This window comes from Trachurus japonicus, chromosome 13 (assembly GCF_045865225.1).
Source record: "Trachurus japonicus isolate A0001 chromosome 13, Traja_1.0".
Classification (NCBI taxonomy): Eukaryota; Metazoa; Chordata; class Actinopteri; order Carangiformes; family Carangidae; genus Trachurus; species Trachurus japonicus.
Window position 1 is genome coordinate 34,943,308 of NC_140919.1, and position 27,195 is coordinate 34,970,502.

At 39.8% G+C, this 27,195-nt stretch overlaps 4 protein-coding genes across 6 annotated transcripts in view; 3 read left to right on the forward strand and 1 right to left on the reverse strand.

Moving 5' to 3' along the window:
* Positions 1-3,219, forward strand: part of lrfn1 (leucine rich repeat and fibronectin type III domain containing 1) — a 103,748-nt gene extending 100,529 nt beyond the window's left edge. Inside the window, exon 5 of the mRNA XM_085796166.1 lies at positions 1,703-3,219. Coding sequence (XP_085652292.1) covers positions 1,703-2,603 — 901 coding nt within the window. The 3' untranslated portion in view covers positions 2,604-3,219. The remainder of the gene's footprint in view (positions 1-1,702) is intronic.
* The window catches only part of paf1 (PAF1 homolog, Paf1/RNA polymerase II complex component), a 384,753-nt gene that overhangs the window by 202,033 nt on the left and 155,525 nt on the right, over positions 1-27,195 (forward strand). The gene's annotated exons all lie outside the window — the stretch shown is intronic.
* Positions 7,942-10,817, reverse strand: nkapd1 (NKAP domain containing 1). Its single transcript, XM_085796172.1, has 5 exons — positions 10,741-10,817; positions 9,695-9,783; positions 9,400-9,540; positions 9,204-9,257; positions 7,942-8,576 (listed from the first exon to the last, which is right to left on the reverse strand). Exons 1-5 carry the CDS (start codon positions 10,807-10,809, stop codon positions 8,120-8,122), a joined length of 810 nt encoding a protein of 269 aa, XP_085652298.1. The 5' UTR covers positions 10,810-10,817; the 3' UTR covers positions 7,942-8,119.
* Positions 10,749-27,131, forward strand: dixdc1a (DIX domain containing 1a). 3 transcript variants are annotated; one of them, XM_085796170.1, is made up of 16 exons: positions 10,749-10,833; positions 17,300-17,479; positions 21,112-21,269; positions 21,400-21,545; positions 22,774-22,863; positions 23,116-23,169; positions 23,269-23,319; positions 23,596-23,700; positions 23,812-23,865; positions 23,959-24,051; positions 24,662-24,739; positions 25,301-25,462; positions 25,596-25,662; positions 25,847-25,955; positions 26,192-26,300; positions 26,568-27,131. In XM_085796170.1, the coding sequence occupies exons 2-16, from the start codon at positions 17,457-17,459 to the stop codon at positions 26,649-26,651; spliced, it is 1,383 nt and encodes a 460-aa protein (XP_085652296.1). In that variant the 5' UTR covers positions 10,749-10,833; positions 17,300-17,456; the 3' UTR covers positions 26,652-27,131. The 3 variants fall into 3 exon arrangements, with proteins under 3 accessions (XP_085652296.1, XP_085652294.1, XP_085652295.1); XM_085796168.1 differs by lacking the exon at positions 10,749-10,833 and adding an exon at positions 16,822-17,187; XM_085796169.1 differs by lacking the exon at positions 10,749-10,833 and having other exon boundaries at positions 17,233-17,479.

Sequence of the window (27,195 nt, forward strand, 5' to 3'; positions counted from 1 at the left end):
CTCATTGTAGAAAATGGGACTGATATGTTATTATATGTGACATTATTTTATTTTACACTGATGCAACGATGTGCAAGCAATATTTTTGCTGTTGGGACTGGATGAGGAACAGCTGGGGTCACAAAATCAATCTGAGAGGTCTTAAGATGATTTTCTTTGGTTCATGTCTTTGTTTTTTGGGACAGTTTACCTTCAGACTTCAAACAGTAAACAAGACTAGATGTTCCAAGTGGAAATTATTCTTTGGTGAAACTACAAACTACAAACAACCTCTGAACTAAGACAAAGCACTGATGATTTGTTTTTGTACCCAGTCAGAAAGGTTAGGAAGTAGCGGCATAATTTCTAATATTGCATTGAATTAAAAATCTTATCATCTTAAAATTTGAATGTGAAGAGTAACTGGTTGCCGCAGCTGACAGATTCTTTCTGTCTGAACTGTATGAACGACACAAATCAGAAAATGGAAATACCATACTTAAGTAAATGCCCTTAATTATTTTGTACCACCGCTTGGTGTTACCTCAGGTGTGTGCTTAAATATCCAGGTTTCTTAAGTATTAAATTCAAATGTTAGAAATCTTTTCTTCCTTATAAAGTTTGTTACAGTCTAACATAGATAAAGATCATTATACGCTGATTAACAGAACACCTGGGAAGCAGAGAGATACATGCAGTTAAAAGTCCCAGTGCTGCTGTTCTCTAAATTAGCAATCATGGCATGTCTCTCATCCAATCAAAATTACTTAGCCGGAACTAACAGTTGTATAATGTGTAATATATGAATGCATAAAGTGATCATACAGAGAAAAATGGTAAAATGAAAAACTCTCTCACAAGTAAAAACTGAGTGAAGCTTATGTAGTAAACTGGTAAGTCAAACGTACCATTTTCAAACCTCACTAAAAGCACTGTTTTGAATATGTGAACAACGTTTGACGCGGTGCAGCGAAGCTAGCGTCCCGAGAAGAATTGCAGGATTCATGTGTTCACAGAGCGAGTTAATAACAGTGGTCGACTTTCATTTTTGTCTTAGGTTTTATCAGATATAATGAGTCTCTCTCCTGTATAATTTTCTCATCCAGTTTAGGCATGGAGCTGAGTGTTGTTTTGTCTTTAGGTGGTACATCATTACCTACAAATGATAACCATCACAATCCCCCTTCAGGGAAAAGGAACAAGCTTCTAATTATATTAACGCCAATGTTGACCTGAAGACAATGCCTTTCTCCTTCGTATTTAGAGTCATGTAATCTTGCAGTTGCCAACAAAATGTGACCTTAGGTATTCACACATCAAAACTGTCTTCACATCATGCATCACTTGTCCTGCAGCCGGCAGCTGTTGTGGCATATTCTTTAGACAGTGAGCCACTTCTGCCTTGTTTATCACCATGCAGTTTACCTTTCACTGTCATTCCATACACATGCCCAGTAGAGCGACCTCTCATTGCTGTTTTGTAATGTAACTTTTTTTTTCATAAGTCAGCTTTAATGGAGTGTAGTGCGTTTTATGTTTCTCCACCAGAATGAGTGATATTTAATGCTATAGAGCCGCAATGGCCCCGTTGTCTTCTTGCTGTGTGGAACTGACACCTTTGTGTGATTTAATACACCTTATGCAAATCAGTATATGTGGGTGTAATTCTGATGATTAATCCTCCACATCGTCACCACTGCGCTGTGTTTCTTTCTCTCTGCAGAATGATCCCATCGACCAACAAGAAGTTCTTAATCAATGATCTGGCCGCCGGGCGGGAGTACGACCTTTGTGTCCTGGCGGTTTATGACGACGGCATCACATCATTAACAGCCACACGTGTGGTCGGGTGCGTGCAGTTCCACACGGCCAGCGAGGTCAGCCAGTGCCGCTTCATGCACAGTCAGTTCCTGGGAGGCACTATGATCATCATTATCGGTGGTATAATTGTTGCTTCAGTGCTGGTGTTCATCATCATCCTGATGATCCGTTACAAGGCCTACAGCAGCCCAGAGGACGGCAAGACCAAGGTCAGCTCCAGCATGCACTCGCAGACCAACGGCAGCCAGCAGCGGCTTCAGCGCTCCACCTCCAAGCAGCCTTCTGATGAGGGCCAGCGTGAAGCCCAGGCGCCCAAAGAGTGCATGGCTCTGGTGCTGAGGGTGGACCATGAGAAGAAGGAGGATCCAGCGGCCACCACTGCCATCCTGGAGGTGGAGCTGCCTCCGCTGACTGTAGACAAGATGAAGAGAAGAACCAGCCTGGACGCCCAGCGCTCCGGCCCCCCGTCCGAGGACACGCAGACAGACAGTAGCCTGACAGGCTCCACCATGTCCCTGTGTCTCATAGGCCCCAACGCTGGCACCAAGGAAGCTCCCAGGCTCAAGGACAAGAAAAGTGCCCTGGCTAACATGGGGTTGCTCCCTAATGAGCTGGCACGAACTAGGCACCGATTCTCTTTTGACGGTGGGGATTACTCCATATTTCAGAGTCATAGTTACCCACGCAGAGCGAGGACGAGGTGGCACAAGTCCACCAACCAGCTCAACGTGGAGTCATCTCCCCTCGCCAACAGGAGAGTTACATTCAGCAGCACCGAGTGGATGCTGGAGAGCACAGTGTAGCCGGGGGGGAGAAAAAAAAACGGCTCAGCCACAGGCAAACACACACACATGTAAAAACACAAATATGTCTACATGCCATATAACGCACACTTTTCCTGCACACAGCAAATGGTAAACACAAGCACATTTACTTACACATGCAGACTTTCTGTGAGTTGCTGGAGAAGAACACAGTCTCCCTTCATCCTGCCTCCCCATCATACTCCCAGAGAGGTTTGTTGGCCATGTCCTTTCTTTATGCAGCAGTGCCTTATTCTAAAAAAAAAATGTACGAATGGAGGATGCTGCTCACTGTAGTCATAAACCTTCCTCTCTATCATTGGCTCCCATCCTGATAATGGGAAGCATTATTTTGGATTTTTAATTTTCTCCCTTTTCTGTGACACGGCAAAGGGGCGTGGCATCTGGATGTGACTGTTGAATTGTTTTGAAAAAAAAACAACAAAAAAAAAACAAACAAAACAAAAAAACGTCATCATAACTGTAAAGTGAACAGCCAGGTATCCTGTTATGTCAATCATGTTTTGGGTTCTTTCAAAAAAAAAAAAAAACTTTTGCACAGAAGACACGAGATACAAGGACAAGTATCACCACCAGTCTATACAATAATAATAATAATGATGATTAAAAAAAAAAAAACGAAGAAGAACAGAATTTTACACATGCCGATTTCTAATGTTAGCATAGAGAGGATGGACCTGGAAACCTGCTGTGGATTCCTCTTCGGCAGTCGGACTATATGATGTTAAATAGGTATTGTCCCAGATGTGACTGTATATTAATCGGTACTGTATCTGGCTGGTCTAGATAAAAAGACAACGAACAAAAAAGACATATATAAGTATATTAAAAACATTGGTGTATGTGTACTAACTATGTAAGTAAGTAAGTCATATGTCACATGACTTTTTACAAAGCATTTGGGTGTTGGCTGCAAGTTTTTACATTAAAAACCTGTGTCATCACACCTCTCCCTATTTAGTATGTCAAAGTTTGGACCATTTATCCCCTCACGAAGGGTATTAAATTTTTTTGTGTGGGTTAACTGTGTAAGTGGCGTTTTCCTTCTTGTGCTTCCAGAGCAGCAATGTGTGTCCACTACACACTGCAGGGGGAGACGCGCGAATAGAGGTGGTAAATATTTGATGAACTGCGTACTATTTATAAGACCTCTGTGAAAGCTGCACGACGGCCGTGGAGCAGAGTGGGGTGTGGGACAACAAGGGACATGATAACTGGACGTTGTGATGCTGAATTCAAATGCAGCCAGCTGTTTTTAACAAGGGCGCAACTTCATTTGCTCACCAGTAGGGGGGGACAATGCTCTGTATGGTTCCTAATTACCCACAGACTGCACTGAGGATGCATTAACAACAACCTTTGGCAGAGATGTGAGTCCACCTGATATTTACAGTCCAGTTTTTATTACGATGTAATTCTGATTTCAGATATTGAAAAAGACTTAATGTTTTACCGTACCTCCCTGCCCCTATAAGTATTTTATCACATCAGCAGTACTGTACTGTATGTTAGCGCAACACAAATAATTAATGAATCACTATAATGTAGTTAGGAGCAGATAACTGCACTTTTCAGTCTTCATTCATGTATTTGTAAACAGCTGCACCTCCTGTGAAGCATCCATCAGTAATGGGTAACAAACGTGCAATAACAAATGTGAAACACTGCCATAATCATATTTAGTCATATGATTAGACAAGCTTATGTGGTAAAATACAGGGGGAAAAATAATGTGCTCTTGATAAAAAAAATTTCTGAGCTCACGAACAGAAGAAAGTGGTGTTACGCTGTTTTCATGCAGAGTAAAGAAGACGTGCTGAAATAATACATTTACAGAATATAATGGATATACTGCCGCTATTCCTGTTTCACTACAGCTGTCTTATATTGTAAATCATTCATTAACTCTTAATACACAACCTATGAGACTCATAAGAGGAGCTGTGGCTGCTGACAAATGCATCCATAAACATTGAAAAATGACCTATAATCTGCCTCTAACTATGTTCTAGTGTGTTATAAATCCTATTTAATGCTTTATAAACTGCCCATAAATGTGTAATATGGTGGGTGAAATGCAGACATGACTGTGGGAAAACATACGGTAGCACAAGTACACACTATTAACCATTGGTTAAGTATTAAATACTGAATTCATCATTTATAATGCATAAATACTCATTATGCAGTTATGTGCTTTTCAATGAGTAAAACATTTCACTTTTTGAGGAACATTTTTAACATTTAACTGTGTTAATAACTAGTATTCATGTGTTATAAATGATGAATTCAGTATTTAGTGTGTACTTATTATAAAGTGTTACCAAAGATACAATCAGGGTGGATGAGGGATATTTGTTTGCTGCTTCAGAAACCACCCTCTCCCTCTGATTACAGCTACTTAGCACAGGCTGAGATCAAACGGAGCTGTGTGGACAGCACACAGATAAAACATGGAACATAGAGATAAGTCACACTGGAGGTTTTAAATCCTCTTCAATTTGCATCCTCAATGACAGAAAGGATTGAGTCTAAGAATGGGCTCATCCCTTTCCTTTCTCCTCATCACACTTAACCAGTTTTCGAGCCAAAACCACTTGCATTTTATGTAACCTGAAATATTGTTTTTTTCCAGCTGGAGGACTTAACTTCAGGGTGTAAATGCTAAGCTGTCAATTTGTGTTGCATGCATTTTTCAACCCTTGTGCATCTTCTCATTTAATGCTGATGCTTCCCAGCCTCCTATCTGTAATAATTCAACACAAAATCTGCTTAGGTAGGAGGAGGCTGAGACATCGCCAGAGCTACAAAATCGTCCTGGACAACCAAACGGAAAGAGCAAAGTGTGTTTTGTCTCATCAGCACTTCTGAGCGGCTGTGACTTTTTATTCCAGAAGATAAGACTAAATGTTCAATACATAATAATGTGTATGAAAAAATCCAATCTCAACCCGACTGAGTGAGTAGACCTAAAAAATGTGAAGACTTGTGACACGTCGGCTCTGATATATGTAAATAACTTGGTTAATTTTATCATACTTGAGCATGATATCTGCAAAAAGCAACTCAATCAAATTGTATTTTGATCCCAGTGAGATCCCTGTCCTGATGGTTTGGCTCCACATGTGATTTTCTTCTTTTGATTTCAGACATGTAATCTGAAAATGAAGACATAGTTTCTATGGAGATCCAGTATTTACCATGTGAACCATCCAACTTAAATAAGAAAGCATACCAGCATTTGCTATTTACAGTAGAACTTGGAGAGTTGGAGGAGCAAAGTTGTTACCCTTTCCATCAAGGGTGACGTGATTGTCTGTAAAAGAATTAATGATAATCCATAATAATTGTTTCGCTGTTGACAATCGATCCAGTAGTTATGAGGATATTTCAGTCTGGGTGAAGGTGATGGAGCAACAGACTAATACTAAACTCATCAGAGCCAAACATTCTTTTATTTGTTATTACTTTCTAAATAATTGTTTTCTGACTGAGTTAGATATATGCTGCTATAAAACACATTAAATTATGGATTTTGCCCTCTTGCCAGCTGCTTATTAACCTAGACAATGTGTTCTTAAAAACCACTGTTAACACTGATTTGACCGGCTGAATTTCATATGCTTTTTTCTACTTCCAAGACTTGGGCAGTTGCAGCCAAGCTCAACACAGCCCACTCTCTGCTGCTTAGAGAGAACACTTAGCCTATTGACACAGACTCAGCAAAGTGCTTTAGGCATTTTCTGTATACACACACACTTTCAAAATGGTTTAACTACACTTCCTTCAGCATCAGATTATCTAAAAATACCCAGATGGCACAGACCTACTATTTGTTACCATGTTATTTAGACTTTGACCTGATCAAAAGAACGTTAAATACGAATGAAGTGTCAGGAACAAAGTGTGCATCATCTACTTCATTAGATTCAGATAGTACAGTTTGAGAGGGCACTGTCAAACTTGTGTATTCACGGATGTCTTGGTGTTATTCCGTCTTTTTTCCCAGGCATTAAATCCCACCAATGTACTAGATTCCCTAAGCAATAGTGCCTTTCAGTGGATGGCACTCTGCTGCTTTTCAGCACAGAGCTGAACCACTGAGTGCTCCTTGACTAGCTTAGCAGTCAAAGAGCACTTCCACAAATCTCTACATTTATTCACTTTGATCACGAGTAGCAGCTTATTAAGGTGTATCTTCTGCATCTTGAATAGATGTGCGTGTTCAAACAGGACGAGACTGCAGTGACATCTCTGATCCATGATGGTCTGTGAAGAGGAAACCAACCTCTGTTTATTTCCCCACAAACAGCCTGACAAATCAAAAAAATAACAACATCTCAAATTGTAACAGCATTTTTTTTTATGCTGGAGGTTATTTCAGAGTATTCATGTATGAATTATTAACTCGCTTATCTAGACTTCCACTGGCATCTCATTACACTGCTGTATTTGGATCCTAAATTGTGTGAATGTACTGAAATGACAGAATCTGAGCAGACGGGTGGAAACGGTGGTTTTTCGTATTTATACTGCGATATGTTTGAATTGCGTTTAAGTGTCAGATCCGTGATACGTGGTTTAACATGTATAACTATCTCTGTGTAGGGCTGGCAATATTCTGTTTTTGTTTGTTGAAACAACCCAAGAAAACAGTGTTAGTCAGCCCCTCACTACCGTGACACCGTGTAACTCTTTAAAAAGGGGTAATACATACAAAACGTTAAATGATTTAACTATAGCACAGCATAGATTTTAGCAAACTGTATTTGTCAAGGACTATTTTCAGCTGAAAATCCACATCTGATGGTGCCAGTGTGGTTTTAATCATTTTTCAGAACCTGATGTCTTGAGCACAGTTTTATTCTTTAAATATATTAAAAACTGTACATTCCACTGTTTTAATATAACATTAGAAAACGGAAAAAATATACATTTATTTTTCATCCATGACAAGATTCTGCATAGAAATATTAAAATTTACAAAACTAAAAAAAACATGATTAAAACCAAATGGACATCCTACTGTAAATAGCGAGGAAAACTGCATAACTTAACTGTCGTTTTGTTTTTGTTTTGTTTCCTTAATTAAATTAAAAAGCAGTGGTCACTTCAGGACAGATGGTCTCCACGTTAGGCCGACAGTCTGAGGCGAGAGTCAGTGATCAATCAATGAGCCTGCAGTGGAGAGAATTCTTCAGCAGGCAGGTGGTAGGTGGTGGATGCCCCACCTCCTACTCCTCGCGCTGCCTGCTGCCTGCGCTGCTGTACAACGTGTTTCAAGCCACTGCAGAGGTGATGAGATATTGCTACACTGAACGCCCACAGTGAGGGCCGACAGCACCGGCTTGTTGATGTCTAACAAAGTACAATATAGAACGACCCTGCAGAGAAAAGCCCTCTGTTCAGTTACGAGGAACAAAAGGATCTGCAGTAGTTTTCCTGTTCGTTACCTGAGTTGTGCGCGACTGCGCGTGTGTCCATGTCTGTGTATTTCAGTCAGCAGAAGTATCGTCTGAGCTGTCCTCCTTGGCTGCTTTCCAGTTTTTCCTTCTCTTCTTTTTTGAATTTGGCCCCGAGTCTGAGTCTTTGTGGGAATCCTGTTTTCGCTTTTTGCGACTGCGAGTCCGTCTTTCCCTTTCTTCGTCGTCACTGTCCCCCGAGCTGCTGTCGTCTTCTCTTTTTCTGGTTTTTGCACTTTTTTTGTCTTTATGTCGACTTTTAGTCCTTTTTCTCCTCTGCTTATCTTTGGCAACGCTGCTGTCGTCGCTGCTGTTGTCACTGCTTGAACACTTTGCTTTCTTTCGCTCTATGTCCTCCTCTTTCTTCTTCTTTTTCTTTTTCTTCTTTCGAGAGGATTTTTTGGAGTGCTTTGATAAGCTTGCTTCTGTGTCAGACTTGGACTTTTTCAATTTGTGTTGCCCAATCTTCTTTGTAGCTTTCTTTTTCCCACTGAAAAAAACAAAAACAAACCAAATTGAACAAAATAAATACAGGTTGGATTGATTAGATTAGAGTGATGGCAGGATTTAAGCTATGAAACCAACCTCCTTTTACCTCTCATAAGGATACTACTCTTACTCTATGAAAAATGATAGGGGTCTGTATAAATATCCTTTAGTGTCGTCATCAGTGTTCTCATTTTTTGGTTTGAAGCTCATTTTTTAACAATAACATAGTAGCATGAATTTATTAAGACGTGGCATTTACCAGGCACAATCTAATGCCACATGTCACAAAGGGTCAACAGTAGAGATGTAAATTACCATGTTATTGGCTGTAGCCTTTCACATCATTCCCTCATATTAAATTTTTGTTTAATTACACAATGCTCATTGGCTGATGTGAGCAGTTCATTTGTTTCGTTAGATATGAAAATTATTTGCAGGACAGAATCTCATAACTACAGTTAATCTGAAGTGACATGAACACAACATAGCTAATAAAAGATGCTATGAAGATCCATTATGAGAAGCGAAGGGTCCAGATTTTATTAAGCTTGACCCGCACTACAGAGGAGTTTCTTTTATGCGATCTCCAATTGTTGCTTTATATGAACAGTGCTGCGTTTTTGCTTACCTGTCACTTTCAAACTCCTCAGGATACAGCTCCTTGAAGCCGCTGTGTCCCCACCTGTGTTGGCAGCACATAAAATAAAAATGTTTATTTGTCAGCTTTGTCTGTGGCTTTGAAATTTGGGGCATTTCCAGTGATTTTACAAAAGTGTAAAAACAATTAAAATGTATTTCAAAAATGATTAGACCACATAGTGTACCTATCAGGATCCTTGTCCTCAAACTCATAGAGTTTGCGAGTCCAGTATCGAGCCTCTCTGTCGTCATGTTCAGAGACTCGCTCTCTGCCTCGACTCAGGTCTCTAGCTTCATCTGGCACTCGATCACAGTGCAAACGCCCCCTGGAACACAACCAATATTAATAAATCAGCCAGCAAACATATAATAACAGCTCCCTAAAGTTAGAGCTGCAGTATAACACATAGTTCCAAATGAGTTTTGGTGTCCCTTGTGTCCTGGTGGCTCAGATTAAACAGGGACATCCGCTGTTCCTACCTCACACACTCAGCATCTGAAAAATGTTTGCCGTGGGACGTTTGCATCTCATAGCCCCGCATTTTCCACATTTCCATCTCCTCCTGGATCTACAGTGGGTCAGAAAAGGTAAGTACATTAAGAACTACCCACACAAATAAACACACTAACTGCTTCATTTGAATTTGCCTATAGCAAGAAGTATTGCGATTCAAATATTTACGTAAGTTATGTGCATTCCTCATCACTTGGGTGTAAAGGCTGCCTAATATCAGCAGGGTTGGAAACCAGATCATTAGCAGTACGACCTAAAACCATAATCCATGTGCAAGTCATTGCCAATTTAACAGATAAAATTTATCTCGAGTCTCAGTTTAGGATAACATCTTCATGAGAGAAAACTTTAGCATAAAGGATACTTTCTAAGCCATCACAGGCACCATCAACCAGTGGAAAGAAAATCAGCAGCTATCTAGATAATTATTTATGTTTGTATGCACACATGCACCATCATGTGTGTCTTGGCAGTGTTTTTTGATGTTGATTGGGTTTTGTAAATCACTTTGTGCTTTGCTTCAGAGTGCTCTCTAAATAAAATTATCATTATTATTAATCCCAAACAATGGCCAGTTTAAGCAATGGGCTGATTAACGCTTTTCTTTGTTTTCTATGATAGTAAACCAAATAACTCTGGGTAGCAGAGTGTTGGTTGGATAACATCCTAGGCTTAAAGAGATTGTGATGGACAAATCATCTGACACTACACTTACCAAAGAAACAGCTGTGTTTCCATCCATAGTCTGTATCTCTATCTATCTATCTATCTATCTATCTATCTATCTATCTATCTATCTATCTATCTATCTATCATCTAGTGTCACTGTATGTGGTTCCTATAAGCTTAACCATTAAAATGCATAAAAACATAACGTGCAAAAAAATCACAAGCTCAGTTTCAACACAACCAATAATTATGACAGCAGGACAGGTTCAGTTTCTTGTACTTAATTACCCGACAGCTGAGTGTGTTTCTCATTTGTCACAGGAACACGTGAGCTCAAACGCACCTTGTTGTGTGCGTCTGTGTGGCGGATTACATTCCTCAACAAAGTCTTCCCCAGCGGTTGTTTCGACATGTTGACACCTGACAGGAGATTCACGTTAGTGATAAACATACAAAAGCTACATCGGTGGTTGAAAAAAGTTGTAATAAGGCAGAAAAAATAGTTTATCCTCTAAACACGTTGATAGTTAAACGGGGACTCGCCTGTTAGCTTAGCACGCTAGTTGACACTGTTGAATGATCAGATACTCTGATAAAATGTAATTAATAAAATGTAACTGTTTAAAATGCAGTCGGGACATCATAACACTGCTGCTCGTAGCGCACTTTCGCCATGTTCACGTCGATGTATACAAACTGTACCTTTCTAAAAAACGAGTTGCATTCAAGAGGGACAAAACGCCGCTCAGTCGCTACTGGTACTTCCGCTTGTTTCGTTACGTTTCGATAACGCAAAGGCTACGTCACTGCACGTCGGGAAATCCTGTGCTGTCATTGGTCCAACGTCTCTACAGCTTGTGGGGAACATTCAACAAACTTTATTGGCAATAATATCGAAATAATCATTAAATTGATGTTGATTGTTTAAAATCTCGACCGTGACGAAAAATATGCTTTTATTTCTACCATTCTACTGAAACCTAACGCTAGTGGCGTGTTATACTCACATGCTCTCATTACAAACAAAACAGACACATTTAGCTGGTGTGTTGGACAGTTTCAGGTGGATGTCAGCCGCCATTCAAATCCAACAGAAGACATGTCAGGTCAGCATTGCAACTGTGAAGTAAGTATGTGTTATGTCAATTATTCCCAGAAAACAGACTGATAAAACGTACCTTGGTCCAATGGTCATCATTTATGTTGTAAAGAGCTAGAACTAACATTTGTACAAGCTGAATCCATGTAAATTGTTTTGGGGGTTGCTGTTACAGGGGCACATGTCAGTTTTGGATGAATTAGGCCTAAATTAAATTCTGTACGTATTTTTTTTCCTAATACAACAATGTAAAAAAAAAAGAAAGAAAAAAAGCTGAAGGTTTCACTTAGAAATAACATCAAAATAGGTCATTCAGTCCATTTTTCTTTTACATTTTAAATTAAATTTAAAGGAAGGTATTTAATTCAACATTGTATTGTTGGTCAACCATTAAAGCAGAAGTAAGCGGAATGTAAGCGGAGTGTTTGGTCCGAAACACGGGTCTGTCAGTCACTCCGCTCTGCTGTAAGCCGAGGAGAAAACGTCTTGTATACTTCCTTGTATCCTACAACCTTTATCCAATGAGGAGAGAGAACGGCATGAAGGGCTGTGTGTGCAGCCAAAGGATGCGCGTGAATGTGATGACGTAGGGACGAGGACCAATAGATCCATGACGAGGGCGGGGACTGCTAACTAACGAAGTTAGCCAAAACGACCGGATTGCTTACTTCTGCTTTAATACAAGTCTTATATCTTCCGACAGCAATCACTTATATAGAGTGTTTGGTCCGAAACACGGATCTGTCAGTCGCTCTGCTCTGCTGTAAGCCGAGGAGAGAACTTTCCTTGTACCCTACAACCTTTATCCAATGAGGAGAGAGAACGGCATAAAGGGGCAGTCCTCTCTGTTTGTGCAGCCAAGGGATGCGCGTGAATGTGGTGACGTAGGGACAAGGGCGGGAACTGCTAACTCCATCGGCTGACAAGAAGTTAGCCAAAACGACCGGATCGCTTACTTCTGCTTTAACTATCCAATAAACACAACTTTTCTAGTTGTAACAATTAACCAATAGTCATATATACATTCATAACTTAAAGTAACATTGCAGAGTTTTTCGGCCTTAAAATAATGTTTCCAGACTCATTGCAATGGTAGAAAAATGGTTAATAGGATGAATGGTGCTGCCGCTGCAGCCTGAGCGGGGTCGCGTCGGCTGAAACTGCACTATGTAACTTCCCTGCACGGGTACGAATCACCCCCTCCTCCCCCCCTCCCCTCTGCGTCGAGGGAGAGACATAGTGGGTAAAAGCGAAACTTTTACGGTTCCCCTCCGGTCGTCGCCGCCGCCGTCTTTCGTCCCCCCCAGACGATAGCGCTTCTCAACCAGATGGTGGAAGCACTGAGCTGAAACTCCGCAATGTTGCTAAAGTTCATATTTAAATTCAAGCAAACTCTAAAATCTTTTCATTTAGGTTATTCAAACAATTCTTCTCTAAAGTCTCTTCTAAACACGTCATAAAAATCACTGCTGTAAATATAGATAATAAATAACAAATACTAAAGTTAAAGCCGACCCTCGATCATTTTACAAAAGTATGCCACCGTATACTGCTTCCAGCCTTACACTATGCTTGAGCTGCCTTGTCAAACTGAGTATCTGACCCTCTTACAAATAAAGTACCCCAGGCAAACAGTTTGCAAAGTACAGTACTCAGAGTGGTACACGGTGATCTAATGGGCCCTAGCTTTCAGAGGATGCAGTTTATCCACGTACAGCCTGCATGCAAAATGCTGAAAAATAGATCACTTTTTAAATGGTTCAACCTATTTTCACTAACCTGGTTAGCCAGTATTTCAAAGTGGTGTGGTAGACTAATTAGTGTTTTTATAAGTCTACTTGGACGGCTATGAAGGTGTTTTATGTTACCACTGAGAGGAGGATGATGATTGTGTTCTCCCAACTAGCCTATCCTTTTGGAATAAAAGTTTCATCTTGTTCCTATCCAACCTCATTTTAGAGAATACCTATGTAAAGTAGGCATAGTGTTTTAAACAGAAACAGTTCAGTCTTGAAGCAGGCTGAAAAGTTACATTGATTTCGTTTGTTTCTCCTCATCCATGCTTCAGATTTTTGTCAAGATACTCAGGCCTGTCAAGTTGAAATACAAATCACTGTGAACAATGTTTGACACAAATTATAGCTGTCTGGTTTGAAAAGTCAGAGTAAAAGTATATCTAATTTTATGAGTCATAAGCTACTCTCATTGGTTCACTTCACCAACAGAGGATCTTGTTAGTCTTTTTTGACTCAAACAAATCTGATATGAAGCAGTTTTGTCAAAGTAGTTAAATGTATAACCTCCGACAACAAGTGTGACATTTCATATCAAAGCTGCAGAAAAGTCCTTTCATTGGTGTTGAAAATTAACCTTACATGTAGTCAATGTAATGTGTAAAGAATGATACATTCACTTAATGTGTTTACTTAATTTCTTCAACTTTATTCTTCTACTCCATTTCTCTACAATGTTTATCTGACTATAGTTTTTTTTATTTTTTGGAATACTGTGGTACAAATAAGCATATCTGAGATTTAATACTGCATGCCCTAAAATCTTTTTTATTTTTGTATTAACTGCTGTACTGACTTGAATAGAAGAAATATTTGCATTTACATAAATATTAAACTTTTCCATGCAAAAAACAGATTTAAGATGATGTGCAGTCTCGACAGAAGTGTGAGCTCTGAGGGCTTGATAATTGCCAGATAATGTCGCAGCAAAACTGTTTGTTTCACGATCACAGTTATTTAATGCATGAATGTTTTGGAAACAGCTGATTTATAGTGACAGAGACTGACTTTCAATTATCTCTCTCAGTATCCGCTGTTATCACCCTAACAATAAATGTACACAGCCGCCGACTTCCTTTGCAAATTGTATTTGACCAAAAGAATGGGATGAGATTCCTAGGGATAGTCTTATCATCAGTCTCTGCTGCTTCATACATATCTGCTTGAAGGTCAGTGGAATAAAAAAAAAAAAGGTTGGTAACTCTTGTTTCATAGCAGGCACAATAATAATTTACAATTTGAATCCATGGTGACCGACCGCACAAACAATATGTTCTGTTTTAGCTGCTTATTTGATTTACAAATTGGCCGACTGCATTCGGTCCCTGTGGCAAACCGGCTTTCTTCTCACCTCCCTGCTCCCCCAGCACTCTTTGAACAACAAAGTCGCCCCTTAAATCATCCATGCATGAATTGAATATTCTCTGCTAAAGAAACACCTTGTTTCCCCCCGGTTCCCTCAGTCATATCTTGGTTTGCCAAGTCTTCATTGTCTGCCTGTTCTGTGCCTGAGTTTGTCCTTGTCTTTTTAATACTGGAGCAAAAACATTTATAGTCACTCTGAAAAGAATAGAAAGTTAGAAGTTACTGAATGTCAAACTGATATCAATGCTCCAACGGCAGCTCCCTCTGCCCAATAATCATACCCATATTCTCTGTAAATATTACACGGACTGAGTTGAGGGCTGCATGGTCCTATTTGAGTTTATCTGTTTCATCCTTCCCCAACACTATCAAATACAGGAGCCACTTTGATTTTCTTGCCTCGATGGGCAAGTTTGTTTTCACAGGAAAAGCATAGCCAGATTTCTCTGTGTTTTCCAGTTGGCAGTTTTGCAAATTGTAACCAAATATTTGACAAAACCAACTGTCAAACAGTGAATTTATTTGTCTGAGGATTACAAAAGACAGTGACAAACACTTCAGTGGCTCTCCTCAGTGTTAATAATTACAAGTGTGTGGGTACATATCCCTTCTGAATAGGTGAGTTGGAACTCATTGTGTATTATTGTCTCTTTAATAACTTGTCATGATATCATGAGTATCAAACATTTGTGTGACAATGATCATGTAGAAACACTGATCAGCATAAAAAGAATAATTCAATATTTTGGGAAACTTATTATCTCTCTTTGCAGGGGGTTATCTGAGAGGACAGGGTATCTGTAAATCCTCAGGCCTGTCCATGGAATATGAAGCTCCAGGCAGGAGTCTGTACATGCTTAGCAGGGGGAACAGCTCGCCTGGCTCTGTCCAAAGGTAATAAAATCCACCCCCCACACTACAGCACATCTGGAGCTCACTGATTAACATGTGGCAACATGTTGCAATAATGTGAAGGATAATATACTGCTTGAAAAGGGTTTGAAAATTCACTCTTGCATAAATCCTTTGATTGTTTCTATTTTAACTATGTTTTCATTCTGGTACTCACAAAAAAGGACAATAAATACATAATCTCAATGTATGTAAATTAATTTGCATCTACATTTCTTGAATATCTTTATGTTTTGCCACTTTGCATTTCTGCCTCACTACATTTAAAGAATTAATTAGTGGTTACATTGCAGATTCAGATTAATAATAAGAATATAATCATCAGGTGAATCGTATCATTATCCATGACCTGCAGCATTTAAGGGATGCTTGCACATTCATTTATCAATAATTTCCATCCAATAATATCATACTGTATCTAGTATTCTTAGATTAGATGGAGCCATTCTGCATAGCAAGCACTTTATTTTGATGACACATGTAACATGGCCTGCATTTCCATGGCTCTGTATTAACACTACAGTAAAGTAGCTCATTGAAGCATGTGCTGATGGTGCTCATACAGAATTTAAGACAGAGTCATTATGTTGTGGGCAGGACTGCAAACTGCCACGTTGAGTTCACATTCTCGCTGATGACACCAGCAACATTTCTACTAGCTAAATGACAACACGCTCAGTTTAAACAGTAGTTAACACATGTTGTATAGCACATTTTGTTTTTGTTTCTGCTGCTCAAATTATAAAGCTGATACTTTTTTACATTTTGGTTTCATGTGGCGCTGATGTTTTAGTGCAATAACTCTATGTTCAGCTTTGTCACAATTGCAGTAAAAGTACCATTCAGTACATACACCACACAACCATGAGTGCTGTTAAATGAGCTGTAATTGTAGGCCGATGTGTTGTTGTGTGTTGTTGAAGACCATTTTCTGTTTGTTTATTTGCACATAACTCTGTACACCCCCTGACTGTGTAAATATATCATTAACCTCTCGTTTCAGCTTGTGTGATTATCGTTATGCAAGCTAGTGATTTTTTCCCCCAGCAAACAAAGGACATCATCACATAGATTTCCATGGCTCTCTTTTCCCTCCATCTGCTGTCTCTCATTTTAGCTGCAGTGACATACAGAACAGATAGAAGCAAAGGGAAAGGAAAGAGAAGGAGAAAATCTCCCTCCTCCTCCTTGTGAAAGGAGAGAGCAGTGAAGGAAAGGAGGGAGGGAGGAGGAATGAGGGAGAGGGGGGGAGGGTAAACACACCCAGACAGAGCCATGTCTGACATCCTCACTCACTGAAAGAAGGAAAGACTGATACAAAGCAGTGCGACCGAGCAGAAGAGACGGAGGGAAGGAGGCAGGGAGGGAGGGTAGAGGCAATAAATGCAAAAAGATCGGCAGAGAAAAAAGGGTGGGAAAGATGCACAAGGGCTGCATCAGTTCTTGTCCGCAAGGAACAAAAAACATTGTGTTCGTGAATGGGAGCTGGTGAGCTCAAGCACGGGGCGAGTGCAATGAGAAACCAGGCAGACTTCAGCCGCTGGTGTTGCTGAGTCCCAATCCTCTCTCCCTCTCTCTTTCTCTCTCTTTCTGCCTCTGCCAGCTATAGGACTGAGCCTTGGTATGATTTAGAGGAGGGGTTCAGGGCTTGTGTTTGGGATTTGGAGCTTTATGTTTTAGGAATATGCTGCTGGAGAGGATTTGAATGTGCTGTTATGTCTGATTGAACACAGTGTGCGACGTGGAGACTCCTCTGGTTGCTGCTTTCTGGGCTGCTCCCCTCCCTGCCGCCTCTGGCTGTGTTTAGGCTATGGTCCTAACTGAGAAGCAGGGCATCACCCAGATGCGGCGCTCCGACTGTCTGGGAGGATAAAGCCTGTAAACACCAGCATGGGAGCCAAACAGATGAAATGGTAAGTGCTGTTTTTTTTTTTTGTTTTTTTAGATTATTATTACGACAACATGGAGCTGTTTGTGTCTACGGTACATGTGCATCAGAGGAGGAAGATGTACAAAAGATGAGGCCTCTGAGATGAGTAAAATGATGTTGTCTCATGATCTATCAGTGCCTGTGTCTTAATGTCAGGAACATATTGCACCATAACAACTGACTGATGCCCAAACTGTGCAGGTTATTGTTCACTGTTTACAGTGCAGTAGGTGTGGGTGTGTCCCTGTATGTGACTGTGTGAGCCGAGCTGCCATTGCCTAGCAACCACAGTCCAACTTCCATTACCGGCTCTTCCATTTCATGATTCAGAAATTTGGATAAAAAATAATGGTTGTATTTTTTTTTTTTTTGTTAAATAAACCTGGCTTTTGAGTTGTCAACACATTTTAATAAACTACCATCTTTTCAAAGAGTTAGAATTTACCACACTAGCCACTATATATTAAACTTGACTAAATTAAAGTCATGCTGATCACCAGTGGTAAAGAAGAACATGCAATAATGTAAAAATCCTATATTTGAAAATCCCAATAAAAGAATTAGGAACAATCGTACTAAAGGTTTCAAAGGTTAAAGTTCTTACACTTCAGAAACCCCACTGACTGATTCATTTTTACTGATAACATTATTAAAACTGATACAATAGCATTTAAATGTTTTAGCTGGTTGAGGTGAAACTGAATTTGGCAACATCATATCAGCATTGTATACCAATGCAACTCAAACTCTGGGTTGGGCTCAGAAAAGAGGAACAATCCAAGTTATGTTAGACAAGTACTACTCTTCACAACAAAAAAATTAATTAACTTGAATATGAGGGCATTTTATCTCTTTGGATGTCAAACAATTATTTAAATGAAACTGTCTGAGAGGTAAATAGGAGACCTTCATTAAGTAACTGTTGCTAACTAGACGTCTAAACTGCCCCAACTAGACAGAGGCCAAAAAAAGGTTTATTAGCAATACATTTTATTTTCTGAGATTGTAATATGTTTTTCATATTAAATCTTAATGTAAAATTGAACCAGCAATTACAGTTGTCAGATACATGTAAAGCAGCACATAATAGAAGCACCTAAACTAAACTGCACTATAGTACTGTAGCCACTGCAGTGAATGTATGTTGTAACTTTCCACCACTGCTGATCAAACGATGTTAATCTGTCATGTTCAAGCTCATCTGTTGCAAATCCCAATGCTTAATCTTTGGTTTAGCCCATATGTTCCAGATCTGTATGTGTTGCTTTGGTGCAACAGATCAACAGCTAGCATCTAAAATGAATTTGTTAGAGGTTATTGAACTACTCCCTGAGACAATGATAGAGGGTATCTTGATAATGTCATCATCTGCAATGACAAGATTAGTAGGAGGCCGCCTCTTTGATCCCCTTGTGAGAAACACTTAGGGATAATCACAGCAGCATCTGATAAGATGCTCAGTTCTTCTTTTTTTTTCTTTATGATACCTGTTGCAATGACTATTTCTGAGGAGTTGATGACTTGACTCCCAGAGGTAGCTCAGTGAGCAGATTGTAGCATGACACTTGTCACATGACTAAATTCTGCTGACTTACATGATCACACTGTAATGAATTGTTCATACTTTTTGGTAGCAGCAGGGAAACAATCTCTGCCTGTCACTTGGGTCCAGACTGAAATATCTCACAACTTTTTTTTTTTTTAATTACCATGAAATCTTGAACACATGACACCCTGATGATCAATTCTAAAGACTTTTGCCTCCTCCTTTAGCGCCACCATGAAGATGAAAATAGTGTATTTTTGTGAATTGTATGAATCCATCCAATAATTGGATTCATTTAAACTTGAATTCCCCCCAGGGTTGTACTATAACAACTTTGGTGATCCTCTGAATTTCCACCTAGCACCATTATCAGGGATTTCTTTATTTGTCTAGTGGTTTGGTTTATGAGTAAATATCTGAAAAACATCCCATATAGTCTCAGTTATGTTTGAAATGCATCATTTCCTTTTGAAAGTTGTCCTTAGACACACAAAACAAAAATACACACACAAAATCTCCTACAGTCCCATCTGTTACAAAACGAACATAAAATAAAACGAGTTATCCCTGCCATCAATGTCAGGAAAGGAAGTAATAGATTTGATTGAGTTCATCAAATTGTTCCAGTGTTATGGTGTTTTAAATTGAAAAGCACATCTTCCATTTTCTTTAGGAATGAATGGCACAATAAAAGCAGCAAGTTGACAATATCCAAATGGAGCTGAAAGCTGTTTTAAATAAAGTGGATAGTTAAAGTAAAAGCATTTGTGGTGCAAGATAAACACCTCAAGATAAATCTACAAATGTTTTGGTATGTGATAATCAATAATAAGAAATAAAAGCGATTTTCTAATGTGGACAGCAAACCAATGAATTCATCAATTTAGTATTAATGTCTAAAAAAATGAATACCGTTAAAACAAAAAGAACAATATATTAGAAATTATTTTCTGATTCAGTGTACAGATAGAAAACATTTATTGTTTATTAGTGTACTTACCTGCTAATCTAAGATTACTTAATATTAGCATTAGGAATCTACATTTCTAGTTGCAGATTCTTTGATCTAAGACACAACGTAGATGCACATTGTAATAGATTACAGGAAGATGTGCACATTCCGTCCAGAGGCAATCTGAATTCACAAGTGACAGATAATACAAGACTAGTGTTACTATTTGCTGTCTGTTGAGATATTAGCTGCTGAGTAATGCTATTAGAAAAGCAGAAAATCTCATCGAATGCAGTCCAGACATTGCTGCATATGTATGAGGAAAACATGTTTGACCATGCAAATGCAATCCTTCAGGACACTGACTGGTTTCTCAACACCGTGTTATCTTAGGGGTTAAGTCCACTGTTGTGTTTTTCTCCTTCTTGGTTTTTAGCCTCAGGAGCGAGGTGATGAATTGTGGTGTGCTTTTCTTTCTCTTTTCTACCACAGAGTTCGGATCAGTTTCCACAGAAGCAGGTTTGTTTCCCCTCACAGACACAGAGGGAAAAGACGAAATCCCCTGTTCAAGGACCATGCATAATGCCATAGGTCACAGGTCACAGTAGCTGTGTCCAGTTAGTACAAACACAGCTTAGTGAAGATGACAGTCGGCCTGAACCTTAAGCTACCAGCGTTTCTCCCAGAAAACACAAAACATAAATTCATACAAGCTGCAAGAAACCCAGTCTTTCAGAAACCATACAAGCATTATGTTTTGAAATCATGGCCAAAGGGGGAGCAAACTATGCAAAGAATTTCCTGTGGGAAAAATGACAGAGTCGCACGCATTCCTGTTCTCCCTGTGTATTTTTCTGAACAGGTTTCAATCCTGTCCTGTTGTGTGTTTTTATTACTTGTTTAATAGGCTGTGATACACTGTATTCCAATGGGCATTGCATGTTTGAAATCAGTATTTTTTTTTTTGCCCAGATGGGTTTAATTCACATTTTTGTGCTCCTTAGGGAGTTATTAAATTGTATATCTCCATTTTATGTAGCTATGTTTATTTATTGCCATTCATTTGGCAGGAGATGCAAACACGCTCACTCCTGCCTGTGCCCACCATCTGTTTCAGTCTCAGCTCAGCCAGCCCTGCTCACTCCCCCAAAGAGGAGTATGTTATCACCCAGTCCACTGACACCACTAAAGAGGAAACCGTCCATGATCAGTCTGAGGACCAGGGGGAACTTCGGGATGACAAATCTGAGCTGACAGAGAAAAAATCTGTCACAGGTTGGTTGGATGCACATCAGCTCTTTTCCAGCAAAGTGTGATGCCGTGAATCCAAACACACACACAAAAAAGCCTACCTGCTCCCCCCCTGACACACACACACACACACTTGTTCATCTCTTCCTTTCAGAGGAGGTTTCTCTCTGTGGATTGTGTCCCTCCCTCGGGCATGATGGGCAGGAGGAGGAGAAGTCCTGGGAGGAGCAGCTGGACGCCCACCAGGAGCAGCTGGAGAAAGAGATGCAGGAGGCCAGGAGGATGGTGTTCCGCCTACAGGTAAGTTCCTGATGACAGCACACATGAAAAACAAACCTGCTATGAACACATTGACAGACGGCACTCAGACCACAGATGCATCAGAGAAAGGCAGAAGCTCAAATTCACCAAACTGTGAAATTTCAGACAGCTTCCAGACTCTTGATCCCCTGCCCACATTTGTGATGTTTTTAATGGATTCAAACAACAGCCTATACTAGGTTTGGTAATTGTACAGAATGGGAGTTGTTGTGGTAAATAGAATAACCCACCTCCAGAGTAAGACAGAGGACTGTTTCTGCATCAGCTCCCATTTACAGTACTGTATATGGATAGCATTAATATCCCTCGTGTAGACAGGCTGTCAGCAGGTAATGCCAAGTCTCATATTTTAACCATCAGCTTGTCAAAACTGTTGTTACATTTCAAATAAAAGCAGCGCAGAGTTTCCTCCACATAACCAAACACTTTCAGTGTCATAAACCCAATATATTGGTCTTACCTTTCAATAAGCCAAGGAGTGGTTACCCCCACAACTCTTTTTTACCTGAAAAAACATATAGCATAAAATCAATCCATGGACCCAAACTCTGTTTTTGTTCTATATTCTTTCCCAATTCATTGATAGAGATGAATCAGTAGGATTTTTGTATCATGTCTGTATAATAATCAAAGATACACTATTTTTAACAAGTCAACATACTGTAGTCAACGCGGTGTGGAGTACTTAAAAATAGATGTGCAAGTGACTTTTACAGAAATAGACCTGCCACTGTCATGTTCAAACTGAGTGCAGTCACTTTGCTAAGATGGACAGTCCTGTCTCTATTTTTATTTTCATTCATTGGATCCAGTGAAGTTAAAGACATTCATACTGCACATTGAGTTTGTATCCTGGTTCATGGAGCTGCTCATGAGAGAAAACTAAAGTGACATAAATTAAGTAGGAGTTTTGGAATCAAACTCTCTCTCTAAAACAAAGAAGACATTGCTATGCTAAGATGACACCCACAAAACTAACAGATAATACAAATGAGCAATTTATCCTCTCATGCATTATTAATAGTTACTTTTGAGTGTTCATTATTCATTTACCAGACTTGGAAAGATTGATGATCTCTTTTCTGATTTCTGATTGGCTTGATTAGCTGAAATGTAAAACCCACTGAGCAGCCAAGTATGAAAATTCAGAATTCCAATATTTACAAATACAAAATACAGAAATGTATCAGGCCTCTTTTGTCCGCAGGCTTTGCTGCTTCATGGCTCCCTCCCTGAGGAGGACCAGGACGGATCTGTGAGCTTCGGAGATAACCGGGCCAACACTGAACAGCAGCTGGTACAGTGCCCTCTCTCTGCTAACTCAAGAAAACAACTCTTGCTCGCCTCTCTGTGTCAAGTGTCAGTGTCAGCCCTTCTGTTGTGATGAGGTTTGCTGCCATCACTCCTCTCGAGTGTGGATACCATATAGAGCACAAATGAATCTCTCTAAACTGCTAGCCGGCTGTCATGCAGCCTCATTGCTTCCTCATACAATCTGACATTTCTCCATTCTCTAATTACCCTGCTCATGCCTCCTTTCCCTTTGAAGGTTCTAATCCGCAGTCGCCTGGACCAAAGCATGGAGGAAGCTCTTGATCTCAAGGTACAGAACGTAAATGTAATTAGGTTTGGTACAGAAGAGCTGCCTTACGAGCAAAGAGTGCCTTTCTCTAATGTCTCTGTTCACTTGTGTGGCTTTCAGAGGGAACTCCTGAGACACAAACAAGAGGCACGTCACATTCAGGCCATCAAGGTAAACCGCTTACTCTAATTTTGTCCTCTGTGCGTGAATTAAAATGGATTATAGGATATAATTCAATCTTTTCCACTCTTGTACCCTCCCAAATTGATGTCTCTACAGTTTCTATCATACACAAACATATATATTTTATTGTATAATTTACATTTATTTGTTTGTTAAGAATAATAAAGCTTAGATGTGGGTGGATGCTCTCGATAGGTGGATGTGAAGTATCTGTATTCAGGTCTTCTGCTCACGTTTCTTTGATCTCCCTCTCTTTCTCATTAGGATGCTCTGCAGCAGCGCTTGGCGGTGCAGGAGGATGCTGTGTTGCAGCTAAAGCAGGAACTACTGAGATGCAACATGACCAAAGATCAGCTGGAGGGAGAAAATGTGAGACAAGTGATGATTTCCGCTTGACACGATAAAATATTTGCCCTGCTTGACCTGTTTGTGTGAGGATGATACAGCCCTCATATATCACACTGATGTATCTGTTTGCAGGCGGAGCTCAAACAGAAGTTGAGTGAACGGAACAAATTACTTAGTGAATATGAGGTAACGTCTTTAATTATTTACATTTCAGAGGATTCCTGAGATATATACATGCATATTAAGTCTCGTGTTGTCCATCATTTTTTGTTAAAACAGCAGCAACTTGGGAGGAAGGACAGGATGCTGCAGCAACAGCAACAAAAACTTGATGAAGTTCAGCATAAGGCACATGAAGCCAACCTTTCACGGGTATGGACAATGACATGCTTCAAGTATTCCTCACACAAGCAGCAAATCAGAATAAAACAAGTAAATCCAATTTCAGTATTCCCAAGTAATAAAGCAGCAATTGCAGTAAATCTTTATAAAAGTTCACTTTAAGGAGAGATTTTACCTTTTATGATGCACCACCAATAGGAGACATCAGCCGTGGAAGCACTACTTTAATTTGTTTTGGTCTGCCCTGCACTCAATCTTGAGACCAATTTTTACAAATTAGACATTTGAAAGCTCTCCTCATTCTATCCTTCCTATATATTTCAGGATCCACATCGTTGTGGCAGCCTTTATTTGCTCAAAAAGAAAAAAAGTTTAAGAAGAAAGAAAGAATAACACCGCTGGGGACTATCTTTATGAACACAGAAATGGTTTTATTGGGTTCTATTTTCTTGCAGCAGGATAGCGTATATGAGATTGAGTGTAAATAATCAACAGTGCCTATATTCATCTTATGCAGAACATGTGAGCCAGTGCAACAGTGAGGCTTAAGGCTTTGGATACACAGGCCAAGTAATTACAGAGAATCACCAGTCATACTTTTGAAAAGTGAGTCTCATCAATTTTATCTGCTGTCTGACAGTCCTTCAGGAGTGAAAGCGGTGGTTACAGTAACTCAGTGGCTTCGACATCTCCTCCAGTCATCCAACACAGTACACCGGTATGTGTCCTTTTTTTCCCTTCATCCATTTTGTAATCATACTGTAATTTGCAGTTTACTATGTTCATCCCGATTTTATTTTATGGAAGCTGATTTGCAGCAGAGACAGAAAAATAGCTGAAAAGTTTTGCATGATATAATGAAATAGAAGTAGAAACTATAAAAAACTATAAGTAAAAATGATTTGTCAAAATGTTATGTGATTATGAAATTATATATTACAGTTATGAGGTACTGGGTCAAAATTATGAATAATAAATCATAATTATGAGGCCTAGAGTCATAAAAAAAGAAAAGAGAGCCAGAATTATTAAATCTAAATTATGATAAGTGAGCAGATTAATGAGATACTGAGCCCAAACTGGCCTTAAAATGTCAAAATATGAAGGTGATATAGGGCGTAAATCAAATTTAGTATAACAATTGTGAATTAGTTAGTCAAAAATCTGACTTACTGTAGTATCTCATAATATTGACTTAACATGAGTTATTTTCGATAAAATACGAGAAAATGAAAACTCTATTTGTAGAGACAGTATGACCATCAAGACTCTGTAACAGGGTGAAGAGCTGCAGCTGGTCAGGGAGGCGCTGCGCAGTTTGAGGGACAGTTTTTCTGGCCATGACCCCCAACATCACACCCTGGACACTCTGGAGCAGGGTGTGTCCAGTCTCATGGACCGATTACACTTAGCAGACACCCAGCGCAGACTGGACAGAGGGGTACGTGCACACACACATACACAACATTTCAAAGTACATCCGAGAAGTTGCAGCACATTTGTCACCTGATGAGGGATGAGTCAACAACAAATGCAACTGACAGTTTACCATGAGTAATTGGTTCTTCCTCCAGGAGGAATTTAAATCACCAGGACGCAGAGCCAACTCAACAGACCGTGACTCCTGGCCGCCCAGCTCAAGTGAGACAAACAAAATCCTTGTTTTGTTTGGGATTTGTCATCCTCTGCAACATCTTAACTCCAGCCATAGCTGTTCAGTTACACTGCTATGTGCAGCGAGAGCATTATTGGCTGTGATGCTGGAGCCATTTTTTAGCCTGTGGTTGTGAAGAACAATGTTTGCTGTTTTTGTAATTATTTCCAGAAATGGCACACTCGCACAGCAGCCCGGGATTGGACGCCACCGTCTCCACTAAAGTGCTCTACTTCACTGATCGTTCGCTTACTCCGTTTCTGATTAACATCCCAAAAAGGTGAAAATAAACACACTTCTTTATGGTATCCTGGGTTTATATTACTGTATTATTGTTTGTTCCCTCACTGGAGTGTGCATGAAATTGCTGTTTGGGTTAGTGCTGGGTTCTTGCATGACCAAATCTATATATAGACTCTTCAGTGGCTGTGGTAGTTAGATGTTTATACTAGAAAAACCTAATGCCTCTGGGGGTGTATGAGTACATAGATCATAAGTGACAGTGTGTGCTTACAGGCTGGGTGAGGTGACACTACGCGACTTCAAGGCTGCTGTAGACAGACAAGGCAGTTTCAGATACCACTTCAAGGCCCTTGACCCGGAGTTTGGCACAGTGAAAGAGGAGGTAGGCGTGGGACTTAAATTACAGCTTCTACTCTTGCTCACATCATCTTCAGAAGGCACATGTAAAATGCTCGTCAAAGAGAAAAATGCTAATAACAGTCGTGCCTGTTCTATACTTAAAAACACTATGGGCTGACTGATTTTCCATAGCAGAGAATTTGATAACACTGACTGGATAGTGATTTTCAGTCCCTATGTGGATCTTTTGGCCGTACATTATAGATGTGAGTCAGTCTTAGATGTGTAAATGTTGGTATTGGCTGTTCAGGTATTCCAGGATGGAGCGGTCGTGCCTGGCTGGGAGGGGAAGATTGTAGCGTGGGTGGAGGAGGACCACGGAGAGAGGAGGTAGAGCCCAAAAGACCAGAGATCACCACTACAAACCTCAGTTGTTCCCACTGGACCAGGATTTCACATGAAAATACTTGTGATGCCATAAAAACAAAGTCATAATACAGTTAACTGGGACCAATGGATTTAACACTGTTTCAGTTTAAAACCATGTTTTAAAAAGGAATGTTTCATATGCCGAATTTGACTTGAAATTTACATTTCTGTACCTTTTTTTTTCTGAGGGAATGCATACTAGACATTGTTTGCAGCTCATAAATTAATATGTGGGGCTACAAATTAATGGTCAGTAATGTTACTTGAAAGTTAATGTAATTTATAATAAATGTGATAAGCTGAGCTCTAACAAGCTACACTCAGTGCTTAGTATGCAAACCTTTCAATAAAAGTGTTGACATTTTTCACAAGTTCCAGATTGCCAAATAGTGATGTTGTTCTGCATCAATACTGTTGTTTTAATAAACATGAATTATTGCATGGATCATTTTGTTGTCAATTATTCCCTCAGTGTCAGGTAATGACACCGCACACCAGCTCCTAGCCAT

Coding starts and splice junctions, on each gene's coding strand:
- dixdc1a (XM_085796170.1), top strand. CDS start 17,457: ATGGGAGCCAAACAGATGAAATG. Junction 23,320..23,595: donor GTCACATTCAGGCCATCAAG/GTAAACCGCTTA, acceptor CTTTCTCATTAG/GATGCTCTGCAGCAGCGCTT. Junction 23,701..23,811: donor ATCAGCTGGAGGGAGAAAAT/GTGAGACAAGTG, acceptor ATCTGTTTGCAG/GCGGAGCTCAAACAGAAGTT.
- nkapd1 (XM_085796172.1), bottom strand. CDS start 10,809: ATGTCGAAACAACCGCTGGGGAAGACTTTGTTGAGGAATGTAATCCGC. Junction 9,784..10,740: donor ACACAGACGCACACAACAAG/GTGCGTTTGAGC, acceptor GACCCACTGTAG/ATCCAGGAGGAGATGGAAAT. Junction 8,577..9,203: donor GAGGAGTTTGAAAGTGACAG/GTAAGCAAAAAC, acceptor TGTTTTTTTCAG/TGGGAAAAAGAAAGCTACAA.